The sequence below is a fragment of the Aquila chrysaetos genome, chromosome 3, assembly GCF_900496995.4.
Source record: "Aquila chrysaetos chrysaetos chromosome 3, bAquChr1.4, whole genome shotgun sequence".
NCBI lineage: Eukaryota > Metazoa > Chordata > Aves > Accipitriformes > Accipitridae > Aquila > Aquila chrysaetos.
Genome location: NC_044006.1, coordinates 52,417,817 through 52,445,759, shown reverse-complemented (window position 1 = coordinate 52,445,759; position 27,943 = coordinate 52,417,817). Strand labels below are relative to the sequence as shown.

At 41.4% G+C, this 27,943-nt stretch overlaps 1 protein-coding gene across 3 annotated transcripts in view; it reads right to left on the bottom strand.

Annotated features, from left to right (window-relative positions):
• Positions 1-27,943, bottom strand: part of CALCR (calcitonin receptor) — a 181,368-nt gene that overhangs the window by 57,295 nt on the left and 96,130 nt on the right. For 2 of the 3 annotated variants that reach the window (XM_030010291.2, XM_030010292.2), the window contains exons 2-4: positions 19,655-19,745; positions 9,414-9,567; positions 5,350-5,460 (exon numbers count right to left, since the gene is read on the bottom strand). In XM_030010291.2, the coding sequence (XP_029866151.1) occupies positions 5,350-5,460; positions 9,414-9,567; positions 19,655-19,745 (356 nt within the window). The remainder of the gene's footprint in view (positions 1-5,349; positions 5,461-9,413; positions 9,568-19,654; positions 19,746-27,943) is intronic. The other variant, XM_030010293.2, reaches the window with a different exon arrangement.

The following is a 27,943-nucleotide window of genomic DNA, read 5'->3' as shown; positions in this document are numbered from 1 at the left end:
CACTGTCTAAATGACACCACTTCAAGACGGGAAAATAGGACCAGCAGAAATTCAGAGCTGGCTTTTTTAGGCAGAGTCAGGAAAATTGCGTTTGTGGCAGCAAGAGAAGGGCTCTCCCAGGCTTCTCCCTGGTCCTCCCTACGCTGCTCAGGGTGCCCCAGCAGGTCCCTGGGGCTCCTGCCCACAGAGGGTGCTGCTCCTTACCCGCTTTGAGCGCAGGCATGTCGCCCTGCCGAGACCCAGTGCTGGGTGGGAAGGAGCACAGGATGGACTGGGCATGCAGGAGGGGAGGCCACGGTTGGGCAGGTGCTTGCATTAGGGGATGCCTGAGGAAGTGGCCTCCCTGCCTGCCGGGAGCCAGGGGGTGGAAGGAGCAGCAGCTGCTGCTGCGACCCAGAAGGTCTCTCTCCATCTCTGGTTTGTGGAAGGCCATGGTTTCTCATCTGCAATGACTGCTCTTGTCAGCTTGGCAACCTACTCAGCTGAACACTCTGACCATTTTGCCAGCTGTGAGAAGGGTGCGCCTGTGTCCCCCAAATCCAGTTCCTTGTGGTCACAAGCATCACAGCTGGTAAATGCAAAAGGGTCTGCAAGAGCTATTCAATCTGTACCCCCTTTTCCTGCATGCAGCATTTATCCTTATTTCTCTAATAGTCCTCTATTTTGTAAGAAAGACAAAGCAATTCAGAGACTGCAGTATGGCACAAGAAGAGAGCTGCAGAGAATACAAATACCGCAGTGCCTCTGCCCCCTCCGCCACCGTGATCCACACTCCAGAGCAAGGGGACCTCCCTGCCTTTAGTCAGTGTCAGAGCAGGAAGGCAAGGCTGTACTTCCACGTTCCTCAGTTGTGAGAGGTAACAACACATTAATCATCATCTGAGCTAATTGTTTATGGATACATATGGATCTGTTTCCAAATTGCACTTCTAGAAACTTTGCTCTTGGAGCCACATGAAGAGTTACAAGTAACTGGTTTACAAAATGGAACAAAAGACAGAAGCCCAACAAAGTGGAGAACTGAGTTGAGTTTTGATAAATGCAGCCTTGGATCACAAAGTTGGGCTGGGCTTGCTCCCTGCTGGGGTGGCTACTGCTTTTAACCGCTGCTCTTTGCCAGAGAGGAATGGGAGAGAAAGTGAAACGAAAAGGTATGGCTGCCACAGCGCAGCTTGCACATTCAGCTCCATTGCTATGTGACTGCACCACGTCGATCCTGACCGAACACACTGTGCAGGGAGAGTGCGGTGGGTAATATAACTCTCCCCTGCCACAAACCCAACAGCCTATGGACGGCACAGGACAATGTTCTGCTCCTCCTGCTGCCCCCAGTAAATTTGCCTTGCTAGAAGGCCATTACATCCACAATAGGTTTCCCTTCATTATCAGCAAGAATATTACCAGCATGAATTACATACTACATTCCTATCAAATTCAATTCCTAGCAATTTCAGTGTGACCTGGAACCATTTCAAAGGGATTACCCCAAAAATTAACCTGGATAAAATAGGAATATAAAATATAATTCAAGAGAAACTGTGCATGTTGCCTGAATAGGGGAGTATAAAACTCAGCCCTGCTCAGAGCTTCTCAGTCAGGAGTAGATGAGACAATTAATTTCCTGCTGTCACTGGAGTTAAAGCGGTAGGTCTCGGTATGTTTTCCAGACAAATTGATTTGGGTTTATGCATTATCACATTGCACATGGTGGTCATTGTGAGAAAGAAATTGCTACAAGAGACTAGAGTTGTTTATTGAAAAGACAAAGTTGTCACAGCTTGTAGAGAGGGGTTTCTGTTTGTCTGTTAGCTTTAAGATACTAATTTCCTTTCACAGGACAGAGCTTCCTCAGGTGGGGAAAGAAGTGTGGGAAGCCCCAGCTAACTGAACAGACTAGATTATCACAGTTGTCCTTCTTTCTTTCAGAACACGGATTCCTATCTAGTAAGAACTGATGTAAGTTCAGTGAAATAAGTGGGACTACATTTGGTAGTTAGTTATGAAGTTGTCAGACAGAAAATGAACAGAGGACTGAGCATGTTCTCCATCATTTTGCTTCTGGGTCCTTTACTCCAGAATATGATTTCACCTTATTTACTGTCTAACATACTCTAGCAATTTCTTCTTGGCATCGATGCTGAATGTTGTTGAGTGTTCAGATATAGAGAGCTGGTATACAGCACCCACAGGTGCCGATGGGAGGAGGATCCGATCCTATGCTGCCAGATAACATTTCACTTTTCCAGTTACAAATGACATATGTATCAAAGCACGAAAAGCAAGCTGAATGACATCATTTTATTGCAGGACTCAAAGCTATACATGGCCTCAAATGAAAGTAACTTAGCCATCAGTGAGCTGGTAGATAGTGGTTTTGCAGATCTCAGTGCAGCCCACAGTGGCACAGCGTGAAATCCTTGTTTCAGAAGTCCATGGAGTTACTTGTATGCCTAAAATACATGCTGAGGTGGTTTGATATCAGAGAGACTTAATGGGAAGGAAATCTGACAGGCACTGTAGTTTTCATCTTGTAAAATCATGGTTCTTAGGATGAATTTTCTGTTTCTCATCAGAAAATCTAGCTGTATTTTGTTTAACAGGCATAAGTAACCAAAGGAAATAATGACTTGAGGCACAAAACCTGACAGACTTCTCAGGACGGCTGAACCTGTGCTTTTGGCCACCTGTCAGTGGCAGCCACTACCATTAGCAGTTGAAAGACTTCTAGTCACCCCCACGATTCCTTGTCTCCCTCCTACTTTATTAAGTCCCTGTGCGACAATCAGCCACCTGTAAAGCAAAGGCTGACTACCTGCTGGTTTGATGCCGCAGATATAATATGTGCTGGGTTACTCAACAGCTACTCTAGGAAAGCGGCTCTGACTCAACCAGGAGATGCTGAGCTGCTGCTGAGCCAGGGAAACAGTGTTGACTGACCAGGATGCAGGCAAAGAAGTTGGCAAGGAGAAGAGAGATGTGCCAGGCGAAAATAGGGAGTCCAGAAGGTATTGTTCCTAAACAGAACAGCAGAGAGGACAGTAGGAAATTAATTATTGGAGCCGGCTTTGCCTTCTATGGCTGTGTACAGAGAACAGGAATACTAAAAAATTCCCAAATATGCAAGTTTTAAAGTGTGGCAGAAAGAGTAACCACAGTACGCACACACTGTGGGCCAGACTCTGCAGCACACATCTGTACATCAAGGAGTGATTTGCAATCAGTCGTACAAGCCACAGACCTTGGCGTTAATAAGCATTAAAAGTGGAGTGAGGTGCTTCCCCATGGACAGCTTCAAGTGCTACTTTGAAGAGTGGTGTTGTAGCAGAGCAATTAGTTCAGAACAAGTCACTGGAGGCAAGCAAGCAAGTGGAAAAGCTGGGAATTAGTGGCTTGGGAATGAGTAGGAGAACGGCTCTGTAATCATCCCCATGCGCTGAAGAATGAGGACCTCAAGTCTTGAGAAACATCTGTGGTCACAGGGCTGCCCAACAGCTACTTTTGCAGGTGTAAGCTGAGCAGCGCATGGAGTATACATAAACTAGGACTGTTAGTGCCACTATTTTTTATTTTCTATGAAAACCATGGAAGCAGGGAAAGCAGAAGCCTTGTAGTAAATTTTCCTATTCATCAAAGAGGCTGCTGCCACACGGGGAGGATATCATGAACAAAATGGGGGCGGAAGCGGAAGGTACAGACCTCATCCAAGAGGCACCTCCAACATGCATGTAGGAAAAGGCTTGTGCAACCTCAGGATCCAGAACCTCAAGCTCTCTCCTGAATGTGGACAATTCTGTCTGGGAACTGAACCAAGTTTAGCCAATTCTTTGAAAATGCTCTTCTGGCATCTTTTGTGCAAAGAGCCTGATGGCCGAAGCACTTGTCCACAGAGAGGGAGACCTAGGTCAAAGGCACCCCTCCAGTTGAGGGTCTCAGCTCCTCAGCCTGTCTCCCAGAAGGTGCTCCAATGATTAGCCACAAGTGTGGCCCTGCTGCAAGACTCCTTGAAATCTATGACACTGTACAGAAAAAAGGTCAAGACTAAGTGTGTCAGAAAGGAAAAAAGGTCACAAAAGGCAGGACTTTGTGATTTGGTGCCTGTTGTCTGTCTCAGGGATGTAAACTGCTGTAAAGGTTTGTGGGGTAGGGCTCAGGGTATTCCCACAAGACATGGGCAGTCACACTGCCATGTGAGCTCACTTTCCAGGCACGCAAATCCTTCAATCCATCCTGTCAATGCCTGCTTCCATTGGAAAGGGAGAGGTTCCTCTGTCGAAGTTGGGGTGCAGGTTTGAATCCCCTCAGACTGGGGCTGATACTGGAAGTTTCCCAGTTGCTGGGTGAATTCTCTAATTGCGGATAGCTTGATTTGTAAAGAACAGAAATATCAATCAATCTGGCTGCTACTGCGAATGGGATTCAGCAAAATGCATACTGGGTCTGATCCAACCTGGAAACTCCTCCGTTTCTGAATAGGCAACAAGCTCAACAAAATCAACAGTTTCAGCTGATGGTACTGCGTAATTTATTCACAGCTATGCAATAGTCTCTTTCCTTACCTTTCAGTTGGGGGCACACACATTTTGGATTAACCTTGCTGAAAATTTTTAGATTTATATACCCTCCCCCGCAAATGTTTAGTTCCATAGTTTTTAACTGCAATCGGTACACTGCGTCTATGCTGGATTTAGCACGCTGTGGCATCAAGCACCACCTACAAGCAACATGTCCTGAGTGTGGAACACACAACTGTGCCTTTCTTCAAACAATACTCTTTGTGGACTTATACTTGTGTCTAATATTTCTTCATATCTATTTAGCAGTATTTCTGTGCTTGATCTTTCCTTTCATTTGTCCTTTAAAATGTTCTTGAATTGCTTCTTCCTCTGCATGGCTGCTAATATTTGTATGAAGAATTCAATGAAGAACTGAAACTTGGCAACTGAAAGAACCTTATTTCTGGTCATTTTCTTCAATAAAATGTTATTTTCCAATAAAAACTGAACCAAGAACATGCTGATACATATTTCATGCACATAAGCATTTTCTCTTCATTATAAAAACTTAGTATGAGGTGCTAAAAATGTTTTGATATTATAACTAAGTAGTTAATATTTTCATAAACTAGGTTGCATAAATCCATGGGTTATACTTATATAAATATAAATACACATAAAATATTTTACAATATTTTAAATTAAGCAACCCAAAATATTGATGTATTTTAATTTCAGCCACTCTCTAAGATTTCACAATGCTTCAAAAATGCCACTGGAAACATGCTTCCATTCAATGGCATGAATGTTCTGAAGACTTTCTTCAAAAGACAAGATGATAAAAAGAAATATGTACCAGTTGGATCAAAGTCTGGAAAATAATCTGGACAATTCTGAGCAGTGATTCTTCCAGCAGGCGTGTCGTCCCAGCACAACCAGCCATCCCACGTTCGGTTGCAGAACAGACCTGGACATTTAACAGGAATGCAGGAGTTAATTCAACACACAGTCACTCCTGAACCCACTCTGTTCTAGCTTCTCAAGGAATATTGCCATCAGCAGAAAATCATGTTTTCCTTTTTGCGGTAAAAGCCCTTGTTATTGCTACACTTTGAGTGGCATTCAGGTGCTACAAGGTACTTTTTTTTGCTGACCTGATGTTAGTGGTGTTCATTTTGCTGGAAAATAATGTTTTAAAGCCTGTTGAACGAAAATTTGAATGGAGAGTCTGATCGTACAAATTCCTTTTTTTGATCCTCCTTCCATCCTTGGCCATAAGTGTGTACCCTAGTGGTACCTAAAGACCTTATAGGCACCCACTTTTCATTTCACCTTGTGCTGCTCAGCAGGTCTGAAAATCAAGTCTTTGAAATGTAAAGGTAGGAAGGTCTTGCAGGGATGTCCCAGCTAAAAGCAACATTTGCAGAGACACTTTCCTGTCTTTAAGGTTGTTGCGTTGCTCAGCGCTAGAGATTGGTGACATAGCTACAGATCCAGTGAAGCAGGTGCAAGACCAATCTGTAACAGGCAAACTCTGCCTGCTGATGCCCGGGTAGGCATGCTGTGATCCTGTCCTCATCATGCCCCTTCTGGGAAGGTAGCACTGCCGAGGCTGTCCCCCCTACAAGGACAGAAACGATGGCCATAGTAGGAAGGCAGAACACAGCTCATTCTTGATTCCCATTACAGAGGTGTTACACACTATGGGCCACAGAAACTGCACTATAAGACTGCTTGCTATAACGCGATTTCCTGACTCATTGTGGATTTATTCAAGTAACACATTAAAAACTGCCCTATACTTCTCAGTTATTTTCCATTTAAAATCAGTTTGTGTTGGGGAAAAGGTATTTATCATCATGACCATCAGGTTAAAGGGAAATACAGTGAGAAGATACATCTTGCCTTTTTTGCTGTGGTCCCAAGGGAGTTTCAGAATTGCTGCTATGACCATGTAGGTTGTTTTTGAAAGAATCATATGGAAGGCACCTAATAACCATTGAAAGTTAATAAAACATGGGCAGCTAATTGCTTCTGGTGCTTTTGAAACTATCCACAGATAAGCTTTCTTACTGAAGCAAGAAAGCTGTAAAAAGACATCTGAATTGCTCAAATTTGCATCAGTAACTGTTTTTAAGTCAAAATAGTTGTGGATTAAAAATTGAAAGCATAAAATGTTCCAAATGAATTTTTTACAGATCAGATGTCTAGCAAAAAAGATATTTTTATAAACACTTTTTCTTCATTAGCTAAGATTTTATGCACAGCTATTTTTCCGTTGTCAAGTTGAATGTGTTAATGCTACTTGTTCACCTAATTAACCAACCATCATATCAGCAGTTTGTTATCTTTCCTTCAGGCATTCTCATGTTCTTCTCTAGCTTTGAGATGTATCTGAAAGACTTTTAGGAATCTATTTGTAATATCAAAGAAAAAGAAGAGTAGAAAATATTTGCAACTTGAACTTGTATCTGAAAGATACTGCAGAATGGGGTTGGTAGGAATTTCTAGCTTTAAATCCTTTGCCTTGCCTGATAAAGAAAAAAAATCACTGATGTTGGTCTATACATTGTGGAATGTATCATTTGAGGTAAGTAACAGGATATATATGCACACATACATCCATCAATATATACATATGCACACACACACATATAGATCTACACACACATACATATATATGTTTTTTAAGTCCTGCAGGAAGTAAAAAAATGTAAGTAAGTAATAAAACAGAAGAGGAAGACTTGAACACCATACTGTTATATCACCAGCTAAACATATTACATTTTTGGATGGACAGGGAGTGCGGGACTGTTGTGCTGTCCCAGAGGGATGGTCAGGTGTTCCCATGTGCCTGAGCTCCTCCTTTTGTTATTTCTTTGGTATTTAAGCTAATCAACTCTACCCTGAAATGGGCAAGATAAGTGAGTGTACATGGTCTGTTACTTTGGCTCTGCTGACACATGGCTACTTGTATTGCTGCCACAGCTCACCTGTATTATACCATCTCTCTGGCTCCTGAGTGTGAGATACTCTGCAGTTCATTGACATCAGCTTTGAGCCCCAGGATTATGAAGGATTTAAACTACCTTTGTGCCAGTCTACAAATAGGCTCCATCAGGGACTGCAGCGATACCAGGGAAAAATTAGACACATCTTGGCTGGCTCTGTGAAGTTGTACCAGACACCGGGCTTTCCTGGGAACTTCAATGTTAGACTCCGCTACTGTTTGTGCTGAAAATGCATACCCAGTATACCCCTTCAGTTCATGTGTTGGGTTTTTCCTCTCAGGAGACATGCCTACGGTTGTCCTTTGCATTAAAGGAATTTCCCATCTCATCCCATCCTCCCTTTCAAATTTGCAGCCAAGAGACTTAGACCCTTGCTCCCTTCCAACCCTGTATGAAGTGTAAATGTTGGAGGGCTGGTGAGGATCCTGTAATTCAGTTGAAAAAGCAACTTCAGTAGTGTTGGCATCATTCCTTAGTCACCCATTATCTTCATTCTGGGTTATAAATAAATTCAGTGCATTTTGCTATGAACATAACAGTCCCCAATGGCATCACTTAAATCTAGTTGCCAGTCAAAGCAGTGCAGGAACTGCTGTGCTGTGTCTGATGGCTGTGGGTCTGCCACTGCTGTCCTCCTCGGACAACGCTGCCCTTGAGAACACTACCAGGAATTCATATGTCATGAGACATGCGAATTCCCAGCTCATGCCAGTTGCAGCCCTTTGCAACTAATCACATGAGCAAGGTGCAAAAGAAAGGTTAATCCAGCAGAACTATCAATGCATGCAAAAATTACAAATTTATAGAGCTGGAGACTAAGACTGATCTGAGCAGACAGTAAGTTATCTCCCCCTCAAGCCCAGCAACTAAAGGCTTGTTTATGTCTGAAACATGATGCTTTCTATCCCCTAACCCTGTTTAAATACTTGTGGGTTTTCCCCATTATTGGCCTGAATTAAAACCTATTTGAAGCAATGGGAATCTCTATATTCATTCAAAAACATTTCTGCATCAAGACCTGAGTATCTTAACATCTAATTCTTTGAGTCTTACAGAGGCCAATAAAAATCTTTGTGGTAAAGAGCTATAGAAATGTCTGTGTTCTTGTATTACAAAAAATCCCACATTATCTCCATCCCATCTATTATGTTGGGGCTTTTTAATCATGATTTTTTTAATATATTTTCTCTTCAAACTGTGCCCTCAGTATCTCTGCTCTTTACTCGTATAAATCCCCACAATACCTCCAATATTTTTTCTCTATCCTCCTCCTAACTTCTTCCATATTTTCTGTGAGAAAAAGTCACCAGAACGCTCAGTCCCAACCAGAAATGCTGCTTCATTTATATTGTGCTATTGTAGCACCATATATTATTTGTCATTTCCTTTTTCATTAATCTTAATATGTGCCTCATATTCAATAAAGATGTATCCACAGTGCTTTATAAACCTCTTTTTGCTAGTGTCACTGCTGAATATGGAATACCTGGCACATCTGTGCTGGTACAGAGCATGGCAGCTATCAGTCAGTAGAATAATGACAGAAAAACAAAACAGTGAGTGAAGCAAGCAGAATGGCATTTATATTTAAGAGATCACTGTTCATAATCAGGTCTTTGTGTGAGCTTGCTGAAAGGTTCTGGAGAATGCCATTCCCTAAGCAAGAACAAGAGATAGTCAAGCAGCAAAGCACTGAGCCAGAAATGTAGATGACAGGGGTACCATCTGCACGGTGAGGAAGAGCTGTTCAGCTTAAGAGGATGCGAAGTTAGTGTGAATTTGACTACTGCTTACAGGAAGGAAACTGCACCCCGAGGAAAACTATGGGTTAGTATGCAGAAGAAAATATTTATAGTGATATAAGCAAGCGTGGCAATACACAAACAGACCTTTTTTTAAACTTTTTTACCTTTTTTCTTATACGGAGGAGCTCTGTTCATCCTTTCATAGCATTTGAACTGCGAATCTATTATCTTCTGTCGTATGACTGAATTTTCAGTTACTACAGGCTCTAATGTAGGATCAGTATAATTTACAGTAGAAGAAAGACTTGGAACCATTCTCTGTACAGAAAGGAAAAAGTGTTAGTACAAGTGAATAAACCAGGAGGATAAAATAGTGAGGATCAGAAATCTCTATTACGAATGCTTCAGAGGCCTTTTATTTGCACATGTGTTTAGCATTATGATAGGTCTTATACTGCTTGCAAAGTAAATGCTAAACTTTTACTAGTTTACCTCACTATAAACTCAGGATTTTAACCAAGCCCTTTTTCTTGGCAAAACAGAGGACCATTAAATACTTGAAAAAGTCTTCAAAATCCTTTCATTTAGCTTAGTGATCTGCAAAAAAATTCTGTATCTGCCCAAAGTTACACCCATGTATTTCTGCTCACTTGTGCCGATTTCCCTCCAGACCGCTCACACAAAATACCTCAGTGCCACAGCCACAAAACTGATTATTTCATGGTTTATGTCACCTGCTTTGTGCTCCTTCAACTGTTAAGGTCATAGAAACACAGAGCAGACAGTTTAAACCTCACTACCTTGCCTTAACTCCTAGTGAAGTACCTAAGCAGTGACCCTAAATTTGAGAGTCTGAATAGCAAGGTCCTCTTTGACTGAGTGGCATCTTCTGACTTCTCCCACTCTGAGCTGCCTGCAGGGCAAAGGGAAGGTTCGCTGCCTCTGGAAGGCAAAAATCTCAGGGAGAGAGGTCAGTTATCTTTTTTCCCATCCATCCATCCATCCATCCATCCATCCATCCATCCTTCTGTTGCACAGCCTAGGTTTGTGAGCCAGGGTGGAAATGAGAGTGCGTAGCTTTAGTTAATTCTGTTCTGCCTTAATCCTGTATCAGGACACTTCTCTGCGTGAAGGTGATAGGAAAGCGTTACTTCCTCTGCTTCCCCAAGCAAAAGCAATGCTGCTATGGAACTTCCCTTGTATGACCCTCTATTTTTCCCTATACAAAATCATACTAAAGCCATCACAAACACATACAGAGTCACTTATAGGCTGCTTCAAAACTTAGGACTCTCATAAGCACACAAACTTGATGTTTTTAGCAGCAAATACTAGTACACAGATCTTTAAGCAAGCATTTGTAGTCGTTCAAGCTGAAAACATGACAGGTTTGAAAGTTCAAATATCAGCTTACTTCTTACATTTTTCCCCCTTTTTTTAATTGAACATCACAAGCAATTATATCTCATTAATACATTACTTTTTATCCCATTTGCACAACTAAAACCCCTTGGTAAAATACACAACAAAACAACAGGATGTTGTTTGACTTAGTTGGGAAAAAAAAAAAAGGTGCATCATTACTTTATCCCAATACTTCTGTGCCAAACCATCTGAGTTTAATATTTTTGTACTCTTACACCTAATCAATTATTTTTTTCTTAATTCAATCTAATCTCCTTTGATTGATAGAAACATCTTCCTTTTCAACTGGATACAACTACTATCTGAAGACTGGAGGACAGTGAAGGCAGTTTATCTCGTTGCACTTAAACAGGTACTTGAAATAAAATGGGAGGAATAAGAAGGAAGATATTTTCTGGCAGAATCAATTTTATATAAATTTTGAAACAATTTTAAATAAATTTTATGTGTATGTATACACACACACACACAAAGATATAATTGGGCAGTGAAGTCATTTGGAACATTTCATCTGGCCATCCAAGTGAAAATTTAAGCATCTAGAAAGCCAGAATGGCAAATACAGAAGCAAAGCCACACATCACAGATCCCTCACTTATGAAAAGATTAAAGGGAGTAGCTAGAGTCCATGAGGATCATTTAAAAACCAACCAAGCAATATCCTAAATCCAGCATGTAGTGTAGGAAAGGGCAGATGAGTTTCTTCAGACACCCTCAGGTCTGTCTTAGCCCTTTGTGTCCATGTATTGCCACAGGCTTCAGTACTTCTCTGAAGCGATTCATAGGTACTCCATGCTTGTTTTTTCCATTCTTATTTTGAATAATACCCCAGTTCCAAGCTGTTTGCATTCAAGAGAGGAATAATGGTATTATCAAAGAAAGCTAGGGGGACTTCTGTGGCATCACCTCTTTTCTCGAGGATTCCTCTGTTACTTTGGGCCAGTTTGGGAACACACCCCTGTTTTGAGAGCATAACCATCTGATTACGCTCGGAAAACATCACCAATTTTCCTTGTCCTGAAACAATGCTTTTATTTTATTTTTGTTTTCTTCTAGGAAGGCGATGATCTGTTCTTCACATACGTTTGACCAAACAAGATCAAAATCTTTTCATGCTGACAGAGACCAGAAAGACTGGTGCTGCTGGCCATAAATACTGTTGCAGTTTCATTTGCTTTATCTGTACAGAATAAATCACAACACAGATATGAAACAGTTGGCAAATGCCAGCTACACAGATAGAAACTGTAGAAATTGTTTAGTGCTTCAGAACATCTTTTCCCTATTCTAGCTTTTCTTGGAGCCTCTTTTATACACCGTTTTTAAAACAACAGACCATTCCCAGAAGATTGCACAGTATAGAAACATATAAGCTGAAATCAAAAGTAAGATATAGCATCAGAAAAGGAATCCTCTATTTACATCTTTTAACTGGCGAAGATGTAATGGTTTGTAACTAGAGATGATGATTTTTGGGGGGTAAGATACAATTCAGAGATCAAAGACACCTTACTCTTAAAGGTCATTTTCATAACTTGCTGTGTGTAAGGGACTAATCCAGTTCCTGAAGAAGTCAACGCTTGTTGGGTACAGCTTAATGAGAATATTTTAATACCTGGAGGCAGAGAGTACCTGTGGTGGTGGTTAGGATAAATGTATTGGATTGTGCACAAAACTATTTAAAGTGCTCAACCATGTAACCAGGAGGACTGCCCATTCTACTGCTTCTGTGCAAGGCAATCATGGCCCAGCTGAAATTGCCAGCAAAATTTCTATTGCCCACATTTGGGCCAGAAATTCATTCAGAGAGATTAAAAATATGGATGAGACTGTGTCACTAAAGCTCAATGGAAATTACTTCATCACTGGAAATCACGTAATGGCCTACAGTAAATCTAAAGCAAGTTTGGATAAAAACTGGAATAATGATATTAGATTACAGCTGCCTCTTAAATTATCTATTTTGGTTTTTTTTTACCAAACACAAAGACTCATTTTTTCAAAGTTAGTTGCACAAAAAACTTTCCAGGCACTTCTGATGTAATCGAATAGCTTGTGTGTGAAATCAAAATAAGGGGTTATATGTAGGTGCGTTACTGGTATTGTTCATCTGCGATATGACCTTTAAATGTACTCTTCCCTTTGATTGCTATTACTCATTTCTGTTTGCCTCGATTTGAAAAGCTGGCTGTAGAATTTTGAACAATATTTTCTTCTACCTTAAAATCAGATGACCATTTCAGCAGACTAATGAAAAATGAATTTGGTGGCTTGCTGGAGGTTGAGCAGTCACACCTCTGTTTGTTTGCAATTTTGGTGGTTTCTACTGTGCGTAGGAGAATCATACGTCCACCACTACTGCAGGACTCGGAGCCTAAAGCCTGACCTCCCTGAAGTCAGTTCAGTGGGCTGATGATCCTGCCTTATATTCCTGGGGCTCAGTCAGACAAAAATCTTGGTACATTTGTGATGTCAGATATTATTATTTATTTTAGTCTTCTTGTGCTCCTTACCGTGGGGGTTGGGAAAGAGCACATGGGACAGAAAGAAATCTCTGGGTCATTATCCTCTTATCAGAAGTAGCAGGAGCTTGGGCATGGCTGCACAGGGGGAAAGCTTAGTGTGTATCATGCTAATGGGAGAGGCTGGGAATGTCCCACGAGTCTCTGTGTGTCTCTGTGTGTGTGCTCTCATGAAATTAATGATTAGGAATCACCTCTGCTACTACGTTTTAATGATTATAGCTAGGTATTTTAGGAATTAAGTTTTAAAACACATGTTTTCACCATAAAAAAGCCAAGACCTGGTTACTACCTAAGGTATTGAAAAAATTGTGAATGTTCAGAGTCCATTACTGCACATTAAAAACCTTTCCCATCCATCCATCAGTTACTTCAGATGGAAATATAAATGATGTCAGATACAATAAAGGAATGCCTCATTCATTTATAAATATTCTTTATTAAAGAGAAAGAAATAATTCACAACTTAATAATCAGGATGTGTTCATAGCCTGAAAATGATTGGTATGATTTCTTCAGAAGAAAACTGTTTAAGTGATGTCCCATGCAGCAGTTTAGCAGCCGTACATATGATGTCACTCCTAAAAGTCCAAGTAAATGACGTCATACATACGACCACCAAGCCACCACGTGACAAACGACTGTTATAAGAAAATGAATTATCATTACAAAGAGAAAAACAGGCTGCTGGGAGTGCTGAAGTTCACTTTATACCTAGAATTAATAAAGGAATCTAGAGAAAACAATTTGGCTTCATTATTAATCTATATCAAAAAGAACAAATAGTGCCCCAGTTTCTGTAAGACAGACACCTGCTATTAACCTGTGCAAGACTGTGCCCATTTCTGGAAGAGAGAATTCAGATAAAGCAAGCATAGAATTCCTTTTTTTTTCCCCCAAAAAATATAGGACATGATGAACAAGCATCCCCAAATATTTTCCTTCCACCATCAAGGAGCTTGAAGTATACTAACTGTTGACTATACATGACATTTAGGAAAAGAAAGCATTTGTAGCTTGCTTTGCTTTTGTTTTTTTCCCTCTTCCACTAAATATGGTAATTTTGTAATGTTTATTGTTGAGATCAGTCAAAACATATTTCAAATTCTGGATGCTCTAACTGTTTGTTACTGATTTCAATAGCTCAGCCATTCATTTGGTACAATTCTTTTAAAACTGCTATGTGTAGTCACCACTTTGTAGGTCACTAAACTCCTGTCCTTCAACACATCACACCTTTGAGTGAGAGCTTAGCATGATTTAGACTGGTTGCAGAGCTCCTCTCATACATCGATTACATTTAAACTACTTTTCACAGCTGCGAGTGTTAGGACAGAAAAGAAAACGACTGTGATGCCTTAGGAAGGTCATTAGTGCATGGTGCTCAGTAAACTTAACAGTAATTTCTTATCCATCACAAATGTGCTAGGAAACAGCAGACAATTTCTTTGGGGAAATACCTCAATATGACATGTTTTACTTAACCACTGAATGTTAAAATTTTCCCATACTCAATTGCTGTTGAAGCAGGATGGAAATTATCTCACAGTGAGATCCCATATGATTTACATTGCAGATTTTGGCAGCTGTTTAAACAAGCATGAGGTTATCAGCCACAGCAGATGAAGACAAGGCACTTGTAATGAAAAACAACTCACGAATCTTACAATTCTTTTCCGTTGCTGCAGGATTTGCTCACGCAAGGAAGCGTTACTCCTGGAGTAGCCTGATGCAAACTGTGGGCTTAAAGGAAGGCAGCAGAATGCTTCATGAATTTTTGCTTGCAGCTCTGATTATCATCTTGTGAGAGGCCTCGTTAGGGCAATCAGCTACATGGCAACATTCTTATTTTTTAAAAAAGCAAAGATGGAGACAAAAAGTCCTGATCACCCCTGAAACTGGGTGAGTAGAACAGAATAAGGCATTCCTCTCCCTCTTGGGAAACCGTGAGCAGCTCGCGTGTCAAATTCTCACACTAATTCTCACCACCTTAAATTCTCAGCAGCTTGCTTTCCTGAGTTTTCCTTGTGTGAGAAGAGCTCCAGAACTTGCAAGTCCACTTCCATACAGCTTGAAGGAACCCATAGTTACAAAGGGAAATGTGCTTTTCAGAGCAACAGCTTTCAAAGGCATGGTCTCAGGTGATGAGACCCAGGGGTTCTCATCATCCAAGACTGGGGAAGCCCTCAGCGCCAGAGAGCAAGCTAGGCTCTGACGAAGCTGTGACAACAGGAGGAGGCTGTGACAGATCTTCAGCAGCTCTTCCTGCCCACCGAAGGGTGGGACCTGCTCTGGACCAGGTGGTGGAAGAGCTGCTGGCTAAGCAGGAAAAGGCTTGTGCTTACAGTACCTGCACAGACTCAGGTTTTAGAGACTCATGGTGAAAGCCACTGAGCTGGGCAGGCAGCAGGACCCCAGGGGGACACATGGCCACACCACCCCACTGGCACGTATTGCACCCCCAGCTGTGAGGATCAAATGGGTACACCATGAGCGGTGCCCTCATCAGGGTGGCAAATGTTTTACTAATTGGCTTCTGGAGACTTGAACCTACTGCAACTGCATTGCAAACACACACCAGTTGTGCAGTTACTGAAAATTACATTTAGGCTTTCACATAATTAATTTTCCGTGTTTCGTGAATGGGAATTATTCACAAGCCTTTCAGGAGCTGACACAATGTACCAGATTATGTATAGCTTAGTGACTGAGGCTTGGTAACAATTTGACAGATTTGGACTTAATGAACTTGTACAATATGTTTTTCACTCAAAATTAATTTATTTTAAAGTACATTCTTGGTCTAATGGACATAATTGAATAATAGTGTGGTCTTCAGCTGCGGCATCCATTTTGTCCTTATTGTGCACTTTGTGGTTGGCTCAGGACAAAATTGGAATGTGTGAGAAAAACTACTCCATCAATCCTCGTGTACAGGATAAGACCAAACTACCATTTGTAGGCACTAGATGACAATTCCTACTTGACATAACTGTGCAGAGAATAGAACTCTCTTTTCTCAATGTCCTGCAAAATTGATTGGTCACACAGGAAAGAGACTTTTGTTTCCTTCTCCTCATTCTCTGGAGCTTAATGCCGCTGGACACACTGTGCTGACGCTCCATCTTTCTTGTGGAGAGAAATGTGCACTGAGGAGATAAACTAATTGCTCCAGTGCACAGGGGTTCGTGTACTTGAGGAACAAATCTCAGTCACACTCTGTGGCTCTCAATAATTATCAAAAACTAGAGACCATCAGGAATAAAGTGAACTAAGAAATAATGAACAGTTAAATTTTTTAATGGAATTCTCTTTGAATTGTAGAGGACTATCTGGTGATGCATTTTTGTGCATCCAAAACCAAGGGAAGCCATCAAAGAGGAAGACAATAAGGAGTTAAGTTTTATTTCTAAACTAGCAACTGGCGCTTTAGTTTGGAGCAACTGGTGCTTTAGTTTTTGTTTGGCAAAGGTGAGTTGTTATGGACATGTACACAGAAGAGTAAAGTGCTATTTATTCTATGCAAAAAATGACATATGTAGGAGAGAGGGTTTCTATCAAAAGGTACCGAAACCCCTTGGTGACAAGTCTAAAGGAGACTGTGGGAAGGGGGTGTCTATGGACACTATGTAACTAGACTCTATGAGAAAACATTCAAGGAGAGATATGGGATGAATCTGAGGATGTCTTCTGCAAAGCACTGACACTGTATACAGGACAGAGAATGCTCCAACACTGAAAGTGTGTTAGGGAATCACAGCTACCCCAAGAAAAGAAAATTCAGGTAAAAGCATGCTCTTCTCAATAGTGGTGACCACCACAGTGGGACTGGCACCTACAGTGGGACAAATGGCATAAGTAGATTGCCTGTAGCCCAGAGGAGAAAGCAAGGACCTCAATAGATTGTGTTGCTTTGCAACAGCTTGCTGGGAGTGCAGGACACGGACAAGAGGATGATAGTAAACCATCAAAGCCATCAAAGAAGAAAGATCTGGAGGATGGTTTGTGGGGTGTGTAGAGAACAGGAATGGGACATCACCCCTGTGTCACAAATCACGTTAATTACTTTATCTTCCTCAACCTCAGACAGTGGCTGACATGCAAGTCACAGTGGCTCATGGCTCTGGGAACTAAGGTGTGATTAGAAGAACCAACAGAATGGGAGCAGTCTTTTTGGAAGAGTCCTTATTACAGACCGCAAATAAAATGTAAAAAATGAATGTTTTTCTACCAGCTACAGGTGGGGAAATTTTTGGAAAAATGACTGATGCCAAGTATTTTTCATATTTGATCTAACGGCAGTGTTCTGGCAAGTGTCATCAAGGAAACAGAGCTTGTTCATGGCCTCCTTCTATGACCATGGCTTCTCCCTTACCAGAAGATAAATTAGTCTAGGACGTGTCTAAGTAGATGACAGTATGGCCACTGCAGTGGGGAAGGAAGGAATATAGAGATTGAAACAGTGAAAATGTAAGTAAATTTGTGCTTAAGTTATCTATTGAGATCAGAAGTTGGACAGCCCTTTGGTGCAAAGATATCTAAAAGGAAAGGGATGCAGATCTCACTGCAGTTTCTTAAAGAAATCCTAGCCCTGGAGTACTGCAGGAATGAGCACAGAACTAATGTTGCACATATGCTATCATGGGTGAGAAATTTAAAAGATTTGTGGACAACAGGGCAAGGATCAGCCCAGTCCTTCAGGGTTGACCTACAAATACAAGCTGTAGGTCAGAGCACCTCAGATGCTCAGAAATGCTGTTGACAATTTTAGTTATCAGAATATTTACAGTCCTATCACTTGACTGGGGAATTAAAATAATCTGGAACTGTTCCTTCAGTCGGCATTGGCTTGTTGTAGGAAGAATCACTGTTCTTTGCCAAGGCCCCTGTCAGGCTATGCAGGTCAGCTGGGATTCAAACCCAGAAGGAATCTGGTCTCTGTCAGGCTGTTTTGTTAGAGACATCTCTAACCATGGGTGATTTCCCAGCCAGTGCATTGCTATGTGCATCCCTTGCAGGGCTATGTGGAACAGCCACAATAGGTCACAAATACCAGAATATTCCAATATACCTCAAGGCAGAAGACTTCTGCCAAGCACAGGGATGATTCCTCAAATCATTAACCAATTTTGGACAAATTCTTCTGAGACCAAGTTAGCAGAAATGTATTAACTTTCCTCCATTCTTTCTCCTGCTCTCCAGCTCTTCTTTGGTTGAGGGTTCTAATCCTGAACTATGAATTCAGTATTTTACCAAAGCGAGGTGTTCTTTGCTGTTCTCCTGGGTTCTCCATGATCTCATTTAATTGTTTTCTTTTTCCCTCTTTCTATCCATTGTTCTCTTACTGTTCTCTACTTTCATTCCCTCCTTTTTATCCATATAAATTTAAGTGGCAAACAGCACTGGGGGCAAGTTATGCTAGGCTGAGAGAAGAGGAGGGACACAACCCAACAAACAAACCAGGGAGAGCAGTCTCTACTGTTCCCCAACGTGTCTTCTAGCCCCATTTCTACAACTTATAGCCAGAAAGGATGGGAGTTGATGGGGAGATGCACACAAATGTTCCACATTCAGGTGTTGGAAGAGAAGATGAGAAGCAGAGGGGCATGAGGAGCTAACCAACAAAACACAAGAAGAGTAAGAATGAAAGCTTTCTTCAGGAACACAGAGATAAACAGTTAGTTGGGGAATAAGGTGGCATCCAGCATGCAAGTTAGTCATACCACACCAAGGTAGAGAGGTGCTTGTTCCCAGTAGCATCATTCAGACATATTCTCACCATTCTGTAACTGAGGCTCTGGGCAGTATTCTAATTTCTGACTACACGTAATGTCTATGATTTTATGATAATTGCTAATAATTTGAGGTTTCACAAGTAGAGATTGGAGAAAGCATTCAACTTACATGAGAGGTATTTAGGTAGAAATGAATTTACTACATGTTTAGAACACCAGTTACTCAGCCATGTTGCATACATTGAAATAACTGTAATATTGATATTAAACAGTTGAAAATAGCATTTGAACTGAATAACTAAACTTTATACTGTTATTTTCCATTTCAGTTGCTTTCCTAATAGCAGAGTAACTATAAACAGTGAGAAACCACAATTACTTAAGTCAGTCTGTCTCACACAACAAAGTTAAGGAAATTTTCAAACACGTTAAGTTTCCATGTCACTTATACGTTGCAGCCTGTAAAACAGAGAAATGAAAAATCACATGCATTACCTTCTTCAGACTGTCAGTTCTGTCTCACCAAGAAACAATGTTTTCAAATTCAAACTTTTATGCAATATCTTATTTAGAAACTTTATTAACCTTATTTTGAAATTTATCAGTAAGGGAACTCATTCCTTCACCTGTGCAGTATAACAAATGTAACAGTACTCATTTTTCTGACCATCACAAGTTTAAATTTGGCATGTGTCATGAGCAGTTCAGTTTTCTCACACTTACAGTTAGAAAGATGATCAGTAGTAAGAAGCAACTGTGGGTTGTTTTTTTCATTGTGGAGTCTTCCTGGAGAGACACGTCGTAGCTGACCCTTCTGGGAATTAAAGAACAAAACCAAAAGCAGTATTAGACTTTACCTGTTAAGATAAAATCCTTGTCTTTGTGTATGAGCATCTTTTCAGACTTAAAGTGGACTCCCTGTGTGTGTATGCGTGTCCCCAGCCTTGCATGTGCTTATGTTTGATTTCACTGGAGGCCTGTATGCTTTTAATTTTGTCTCCTCTGTAGATCTCTAGTGGCAAATTCAGCTGATGTGGGGTACAGCTCCATGTTACTACGTCACCAGCAGCAGAATTGGGTTAAGCTCTGTGTCTTTGCCAGCTGAGGCTACCCTGGTTGTCCTGATTCAGCTGCTTCTAACCTTCACGGCTGCAGACCTATGAAGAATCTGGGTATTTTAAAAATGACCTAAAAACCCCAGAAAGATCTGGTTCACAGATAAGCATAATGGCAGCTCAAAAAGCATATTTACGCGGCTAGAGAAAGCCAGAGATTGGGTAACACCCAGCTAGGTGAACAAGCAAGTGTGGCTTGTGGAGAAGAGAGACACTGGGAACAAGACTGTGGGATTGCATGCTCCCGAATGCAGCTAGCTCGGCCAGGCTGCGGATGCACACATGGCAGTGTAACCCTCTGGCTGTCGAGAATGACTGCTTCAGCTGCACAAAGTACAGGAGAGGCAGAGCATGGACACGACTCCACAGGCTAGGAGGGAACTGAATTGGCAGCTTTTTGGTTTTCTTTTTTTTTCCTAAATCAACACCCATCTGGCCTTTCTGGGAAAAATATCCAGGGGCCGCCATGTATCATCATATTGCTTCACAGTTGTGGGAGTTCAAGCAAGCAAAGCTCTTTGCATTAACACATCATTTTTAGTTTTATAAAAATGGAACTTCTGCATTAGAGTGAGAAACATGGCTTTCATCAAGACACAGTGCATTCTGATGTCTCATGGACCACTAGTGGTGCATGGGCTGAGCAACGTGCCTATAGATCACCTTCAGCCACAGTAAGATAGTGAGCATTCACACAACTTTATTTTTCAGACAGCTTAAAAACTAGGAGTGAGGTGTTTTCTACCTGGGCAAAAAATCCCGTGAGTACCCTACACATCTGAAACCCAGAAATTTAATGGGAAAAGGCACACAGACTTGGATGCTTAGTCTACTTGACATGTAGCAAGCAACACAACCACTTGTGTAACATTTATCTCTGGAACAGCATTGTAACAGCTTTTCTCATCTTGAAATGGTCTCAAGGTCACCCATTTTCAGAGGGAAAGGAAAATATGACATCAGTTGTAACTGTCCTCATCTAAACCAGAAATATGTAATCTCAAAATGTAATAAAGGTGTGGCACTTCCACTTCAGTGTAGCACACATGGATGTAAATCTCCTACAAGATCCAAATGGGAGCATTGCAGTTCTGTGTCACTGAGATTACATAAAACACAAAGTCATGGAAAAGAGGGTTCAGAGGATTTGCCTCTAATAAGAAGTAACCTTATTACTGTCTGAGCCTTGCCAGAACCATTCTGGTGAGCCAGAGGTAATGGGGCAGGCAAATGACACAGAAATAATATGTAATTACGCTGTCGGCCACATAGTTGTATTTGATCAGCAATGGTAGACAACTCAACTGAAGCAAAAATTGGACAGCTAGATCAGAGGAAAATGCCTGGAACTGTCTGCATCTTCTCCAGACTATTCACTGCAGTGTGTATTGGTTCAAAACTGCCAAAAAGATTCACGAAGATATAAACAATGCATCCTGGTCAGCTGTGCAATGAGCAGATATACAAGCACGAATATGGTATACATACAGTTACACACTGTACCGTAAAGCGTTCTGTAGTGTGGTGTAAAGCCAGTCCGGTAGGTGCCTCTATTTTTCTTGCTAGCCTCATTACTTCTGCTGCATCTATAGGGATTTGGTGAAAAGCAGGCAAAGGAATGACTTTGCCTTACAAACTGTTGACAGTTTTAAAATACACATCACTTTTCACAAATGGCACACAATATTGTGGCCTAGAAAGCATAAGCAAAATCAATAGCAACTGAAGTTACCTGTGAAACATCTACTTTTCCTGTATTCTGTGCTGGGAGTGCTTGCAGCACTAAGTTGGGTTATAGCTGTAGCTGCAGGTAGATCTTACCCTCCTGAGAGTTTGTGAACATTTGTTACTATGTACTGAAAGAGCTATTTAAAATGTTTCTTGCTCCTGTCTCTCCTAATTAAAAAAAAAAGCCATCTGTAAAATATATAACACATTATTTTCCTCCCTGTTAACTGTGATGACTGTGCCATATGATACTACATACGAGTAAATGAGTAAGAATTATTTCCCACGCTAAATCTTATATAGTCTTGATATTTCTAGTCTTTCTTCTTCTAGCCAGCTCTAACCACAGGAATGGCTGAGATGCTACATAAAATCCAGCACCTCATTTTTCTTCCTCTTTCACAGGAGTGTTTTCCAGTGACACCAGTTTCAACAACTGTTGAACAACAATATTTTAACAGTCCAAGTATAAAGCCCCTAAGAAGTGGCTTTTCTCTACTTTAACCATACAAATGGCCCATAACACTACAGCACACTTGGGTTAGCACCAGTATTGGATCAAGGATGATGATCGCATTGAAATGAAAAGGTACATGAAGGTAAAAAGTGTTGGTCAACAGGCAGTGCAGAAACAACAGGGAGGCAGAAAGACTCACATAAAGGGGAGCTGCAAGAGATGGACCCTGTCAGCCTCCGGACGGAGAACAGACCAGCATCTCCATGGCTCTGCCCCTATCTCCAGTGATCCAGGTTCAGGTGTGACGTGACAGGCAAGCTGGGATGTGCAAAGCAGTACACTAGGGTGCCTTGGGTTTTGGGTCTTTTGTGCTAGAACTATCACTTTTTTATACCCACTACTGCCCACGGACAGCCTGCTTGCAGCTGAAGGGAGCCTGGTCAGACCAAAGCAGCCTCACGGAGAGCATAGTTGCACTGGAGCTGTGCTACCAGGAACACAGGGGGAGAAATCAGAAATGAGCCTGGTCCTTAGTGCATACTCATGCCATGACTCAAGCACACATGGGCTTTCATGACAGTACCTGTGAAAAGCGTTTCTCCTTGCCTTCTTCTGGCTGCTTATTACCACCTGACTTGTGCTACCTCCACAGCCACACTATACGGCCACACTATGAAGCAGGTCAGGAAATCAGTTTTCAGCTACACACTTAGAATAGAATACATGGTTTTTACCATTAGAGATGGAGGAACAATAAATTCTAATCTTTCAAGCTGTTTTATGCGTAGGTATTTTAGATGGCTCTTCACTGCAGATGTTTCAAGGTATGCATGAGGTTTTCCTGAGATTATGCTTATTACAATAAACAACAGGAATTATAGATAATGTACTGATAGTTCTTGGGATCACTGGACCTAATGTAAGACTGATTATTATGGGGGCTTAATAAGTTTACAATGACGCCCAAATTTGTTTCATTTGCTGAAGTTCTCAAGCAGGTTTTAGGTGCTGTCCTGATTCCTGTTTCTATACTATTTATCCTTTTCCTGTAAGTCCAACAATGTCCTTGCTTGGTGTTAAGATAATATAATGTGCTTCACGCATTTCAATTTTAGAACATCCATATCTAGTGATTCATCACAAGCACATTGCTAAAGCCCAGTACTTTTCCATTATTGTATTAATTCTTCACCCTCTGTTGCTTATAATAGTTATGTATGACATCCCCGTCTGTTTTTTAACCTAGAATATTGTTCCTTCTTTCTTCGTAAATGTAGCATAGCTCATTATGTGCTAAGATATTCCTCCTGCTTCAGCTATTATAGTAATACTATTGACACCTTGGGATTAGTCCTAAAGCTCATCTGAGGATGAGCATAGCATCCTACTTAGTAATGACATCTCTTTTGGCTCTGTCCTGATTTCTGCAGCTGTAGTACTAAGCTGAACAGGGCTTCAATTACAATTACTATCAGGTTACCCAGAAGGTGGGACAACCCTCCCTGCACAGCCAGTTGCACAAGGCCAACAACGGGAGTCAAATTTAGTCAGAAAGGAGGATATAAGGGGGAAGATTCAAAAGGGGGCAGTAGAGCAACACTTCTTTGCAGAGGTCTGAAGAAACGATAAGAAAGAAACGACTTTTTGGAAGAAGACCTGGAAAAAACCTCTCATTTAATTATTCTGCTCTGATAATTCTGCAATGCCATCTTTCACAATAGTGCTGACATACCTTTGGAGGGAGAAATGGTTTTAATGGCACAAAACAGGACTTGTGGGGGTTGTAGCTAAGAACAGAAGTGTGATGCAAAAATATCTCTTTCTCAGTTGGTATATTACCCCCAGAAACTTTGAAAATTCACTTACTACCTCCTCATTTGGCTGCAAGTTCCTTAAAGGGCTTCCTTTCCACTCCGTGCAGCTTCCTCAGGGTGAATAGCTGTGGACTCACCTCCAACCCCAAGGTCTCTAGGATTTCTTCACTGGTGGAGAGGCTTTCAGACCCACCTAGGGAGTGCCTTGCCACTCAGCACAGAAGGGCACCAACCCACTCTACCTGCGTTCACACTGGAGTAGGAAACACAGGGCAGAGGCACATGGGCAAGACATAGGCAAGCCAGCAGATCTTGCTGGTGAGCATTTAGGGAATTTGGATCCAAGGAGGAGATTGTAGGTCTGTTTGCATTACCAAACGCACAGATAGTCTGGGGGAAAGTACTAAAATTGTCCCCTCATTCCCAGCTGGACATTTTACCTCTATGTTCTTAATTTAGGCTACTGCTTTGGGCCAGGAGTGAGCTGTACATCACACTTCTATAATCCCAGGTCCTGCGCAGACCAGTATTGTAGCTATAGCCTCTTCAGGCAGAGGAAATGCCATGGGTGTGATCCCCACATGAGAAAGGAATACGGCCAGCCCCCCTATTTCCCAAGCACATGCTCTAGCCATTAGCCTGCAATGGTCTGCAAATGGTTTAACTGGCACCAGGATCTTCTGGCAATCACATTTCCAAGGGAAATGGTGAGATCTGCTCAGTTCTTCCTAATATGTCATAAAGCTGGTGGCCGTCAGTCCCAGGCGGAGAGACGTGCCTCCCTACAGCCTCTAGTCAAGCAACCAGGAAGATGAGGCAAGGCAGAAGACATATCTAATGTCTTGTACTCCTGTATTCCCTATTGGTTACCTTTACACAGTTCCTTGATCTTTTGTCTAACACTCCTGAAGTTTTCATATGAAAATCTCCTGAGAAATACAGGTTCCAAATTCTTCATTTCAGGTGTCAGGCACCTAAAGGCATTGCTACATGAAAATTGCAGGCATCTAGGTCACTTCCTGGATCTTATCTCATTCCTTTTGGTAGTCTTGGAGATAATTTCACTATCAGGGAGCCAAATGCTCAATTGTGTGATGACTTCTCAGTTGTTACTCAAGCAGATCACCATTAATTTCCATTAGCTTGCCTGGTAGAGACAGTGAACTGCATCTTGTAGAGCTGAGTGTGTGCTATGTTAACAAATTGAAACTATTAGCCATGGCAAATAGGCAATTTCAGAGCTACACAGATTAAGTGACCAAATAAATCTACTTTATCGATTCATTTGGATTACATGGGAGCTGTAGTGTTTGTTGCTTCATTTTCCCATTGAAAACTAGTCAAGAAGGGGCTATTTTACCTTAGGCTTCCCTTTAACCAAATCCTTGCCAATAAACTGGACAAAAATAGACAGAAACAGAAAGCAGCTACAAACTTGTCTGTGTTTACTTTTATGGTAATCACAAAGTTTTGAAAAGCCCCCACACTACCCATCTGAGCAGCCAATATGATCATACACACTATAGAGAAAACTGAAGATGGTTGTTATTAGACTGGGTAATACGACAGAGATAAGTATACTTTGAAAGAACAAAAAATACAAGAAATGTGCTTTGAATGAGAATTATTTACCTGGGACTCTAATAATATGCAAGCCAAATTACCTAGAAGGTTTTCAGAAAAGGCTGAACCTTTTTATGAAATAAAAGTCAGTAAAGCATTAAAGGAGTTAGAGGAGATGATTCTCTCCACCTGCCAGGGGCACCCCGGGGTGAAGGGCCCTTGGCAGGTTTCCATTGCCTAGGAGGGGAGCTGACATAGCTAACTGAGCACTGGCACCTAGCTTCTAGGTCCCTGAAGTTAAATGAATCCCATTTGTATTATATGTAGAGCTGGTTATGGTATTTCTGCATCCTCTGATGGCTGTTACTGGCTGGTGATTCCTACCATGTATTAGCCAAGAAAATTACTACTTTTTCAGTACTAAGGAAGCCATCCCTAATCCCTCTCTTGGCTGTTGGCCAAGGGGTTTTATGAAGTTTAAAATCGAGTAAAAGCAAAGAAAATTTCAGGAAGGGACTAGCAAAGTATTTCAGGGGATTTGTTGGTAGCCAAAGTTTGAAATACTTACAAAGACTGGACTGTGTAATTTCTTTCAAAAGCTTTAGTTGTTACCTTTTTCAAATGTACTCTAGGAAGGTGTAAAATATGAAGTATTTTAGCCCAAAGTGTTAACAGCAGTATTTGAAGAGAGGCGTTCCAAGCACTTCTGGAGTTTAGCCTCTTACAGGACTTCGTGTAACTTGTTGCACGTCTCTGAAATTGGTAAAATCATTCTGTTTTACCCAGGAATAGTTGTCTGAACAATGTATATGACCCTATTTTGTAATCTTAGGAATGTGCATCGGGTTTAAGCTGGACATGAAGTTACCCCAGAAAGAACCATCTTTGTTTAAAAAAAAAGGGGGGTGGGAGAAAAAGAATACTGTAGAATTCATCTTCAAATATAAATAATAAGCATTTACTGCTGCAATAAATAACATGCTTATTGCTTTTTGGTGTACTGTGCCTCAGCCACATGTTTCCAGCCCTCCCTTGTGCTCATGTTGTAAAGACATGGCCCAGACAGTTACCCCAGCAGAAACTGAGCCCTGGAGGGCATGAGTGACAAGGTTTTCTGCCTCCGCAACTCTCTGAACTTACCACAGGCTCTGGCGATAAAAGGAAGGGGGAAGTGATGGCGAGTAACAACAGCACATCTGCCCCGATATAGATCAGTTTAAGCTGTTGTGGAATTGAAATTAAAAGAAAATTGACTTTGGTACTTCTGCGGTGAAAGAAGAAACAACACATGCAATTACACTTGTATTCGAGCCATAATACAGTACAGAGAGTGGATCACACTGCATTTCTGGAAAATGAGTTCATCCTCTTCAATCACTGTTCAAAGGATACACTCTTAAAATAATCTCACTGTAACAAAACAATGATGGTTCACATAAGAATTAAGTGAGGCTCTCAGCACCCTTCAAAGTGTCATAGAAAGGTTTGGGTTGGAAGGGACCTTAAAGACCATCTAGTTCCAACCCCCCTGCCATGGGCAGGGACACCTTCCACTAGACCAGGTTGCTCAAAGCCCCATCCAGCCTGGCCTTGAACACTTCCAGGGATGGGGCATTCATAACCTCTCTGGGCAACCTGTTCCAGTGTCTCACCAGTCTCACAGTAAAGAATTTCTTCCCAATATCTTATGTAAATCTACCCTCTTTCATTTTAAAACTGTTGCTCCTTGTCCTGTCACTACAGGGCCTGGTAAAAAAGTCTTTCTCTGTCTTTCTTATAAGCCCCCTTTAAGTATTGAAAGGCCACAGTAAGGTCTCCCTTGAGTATTCTCTTCTCCAGGGTGAACAACCCCAACTCTCTCAGCCTTTCTTCATAGCTGAGGCATTCCAGCCCTTTGACCATCTTTGTGGCCCTCCTCTGGACCTGCTTGAGCAGGTCCATGTCTTTTTTGTACTGTGGACCCCAGAGCTGAATGCAGTACTCCCAGTGGGGTCTCTTGAGAGCGGAGCAGAGGGGGAGAATCACCTCCCTCGACCTGGTGGCCATGCTTCTTTCGATGCAGCTCAGGATACAGTTGGCATATTATATTGTTCATATCTGATGCTGAAGGCTTTATTTTTGTTTGGTGTTACAATCAGATTTGTAATGCTAATGTTAAATACAAACCTTACATTTCTGAAGTATCACTCAAGATTTTACTAGCTCTGCTTTCAGTAACAGATAACAAGATAAAAACAGCAATATTTAAAAAAAACTTACCAAATGCCAGTAAACGTTATCATGTTAAATTATTTTCAAGTTATAGAACAAAGAAGCAGAAAGTTGTGTAACAAAG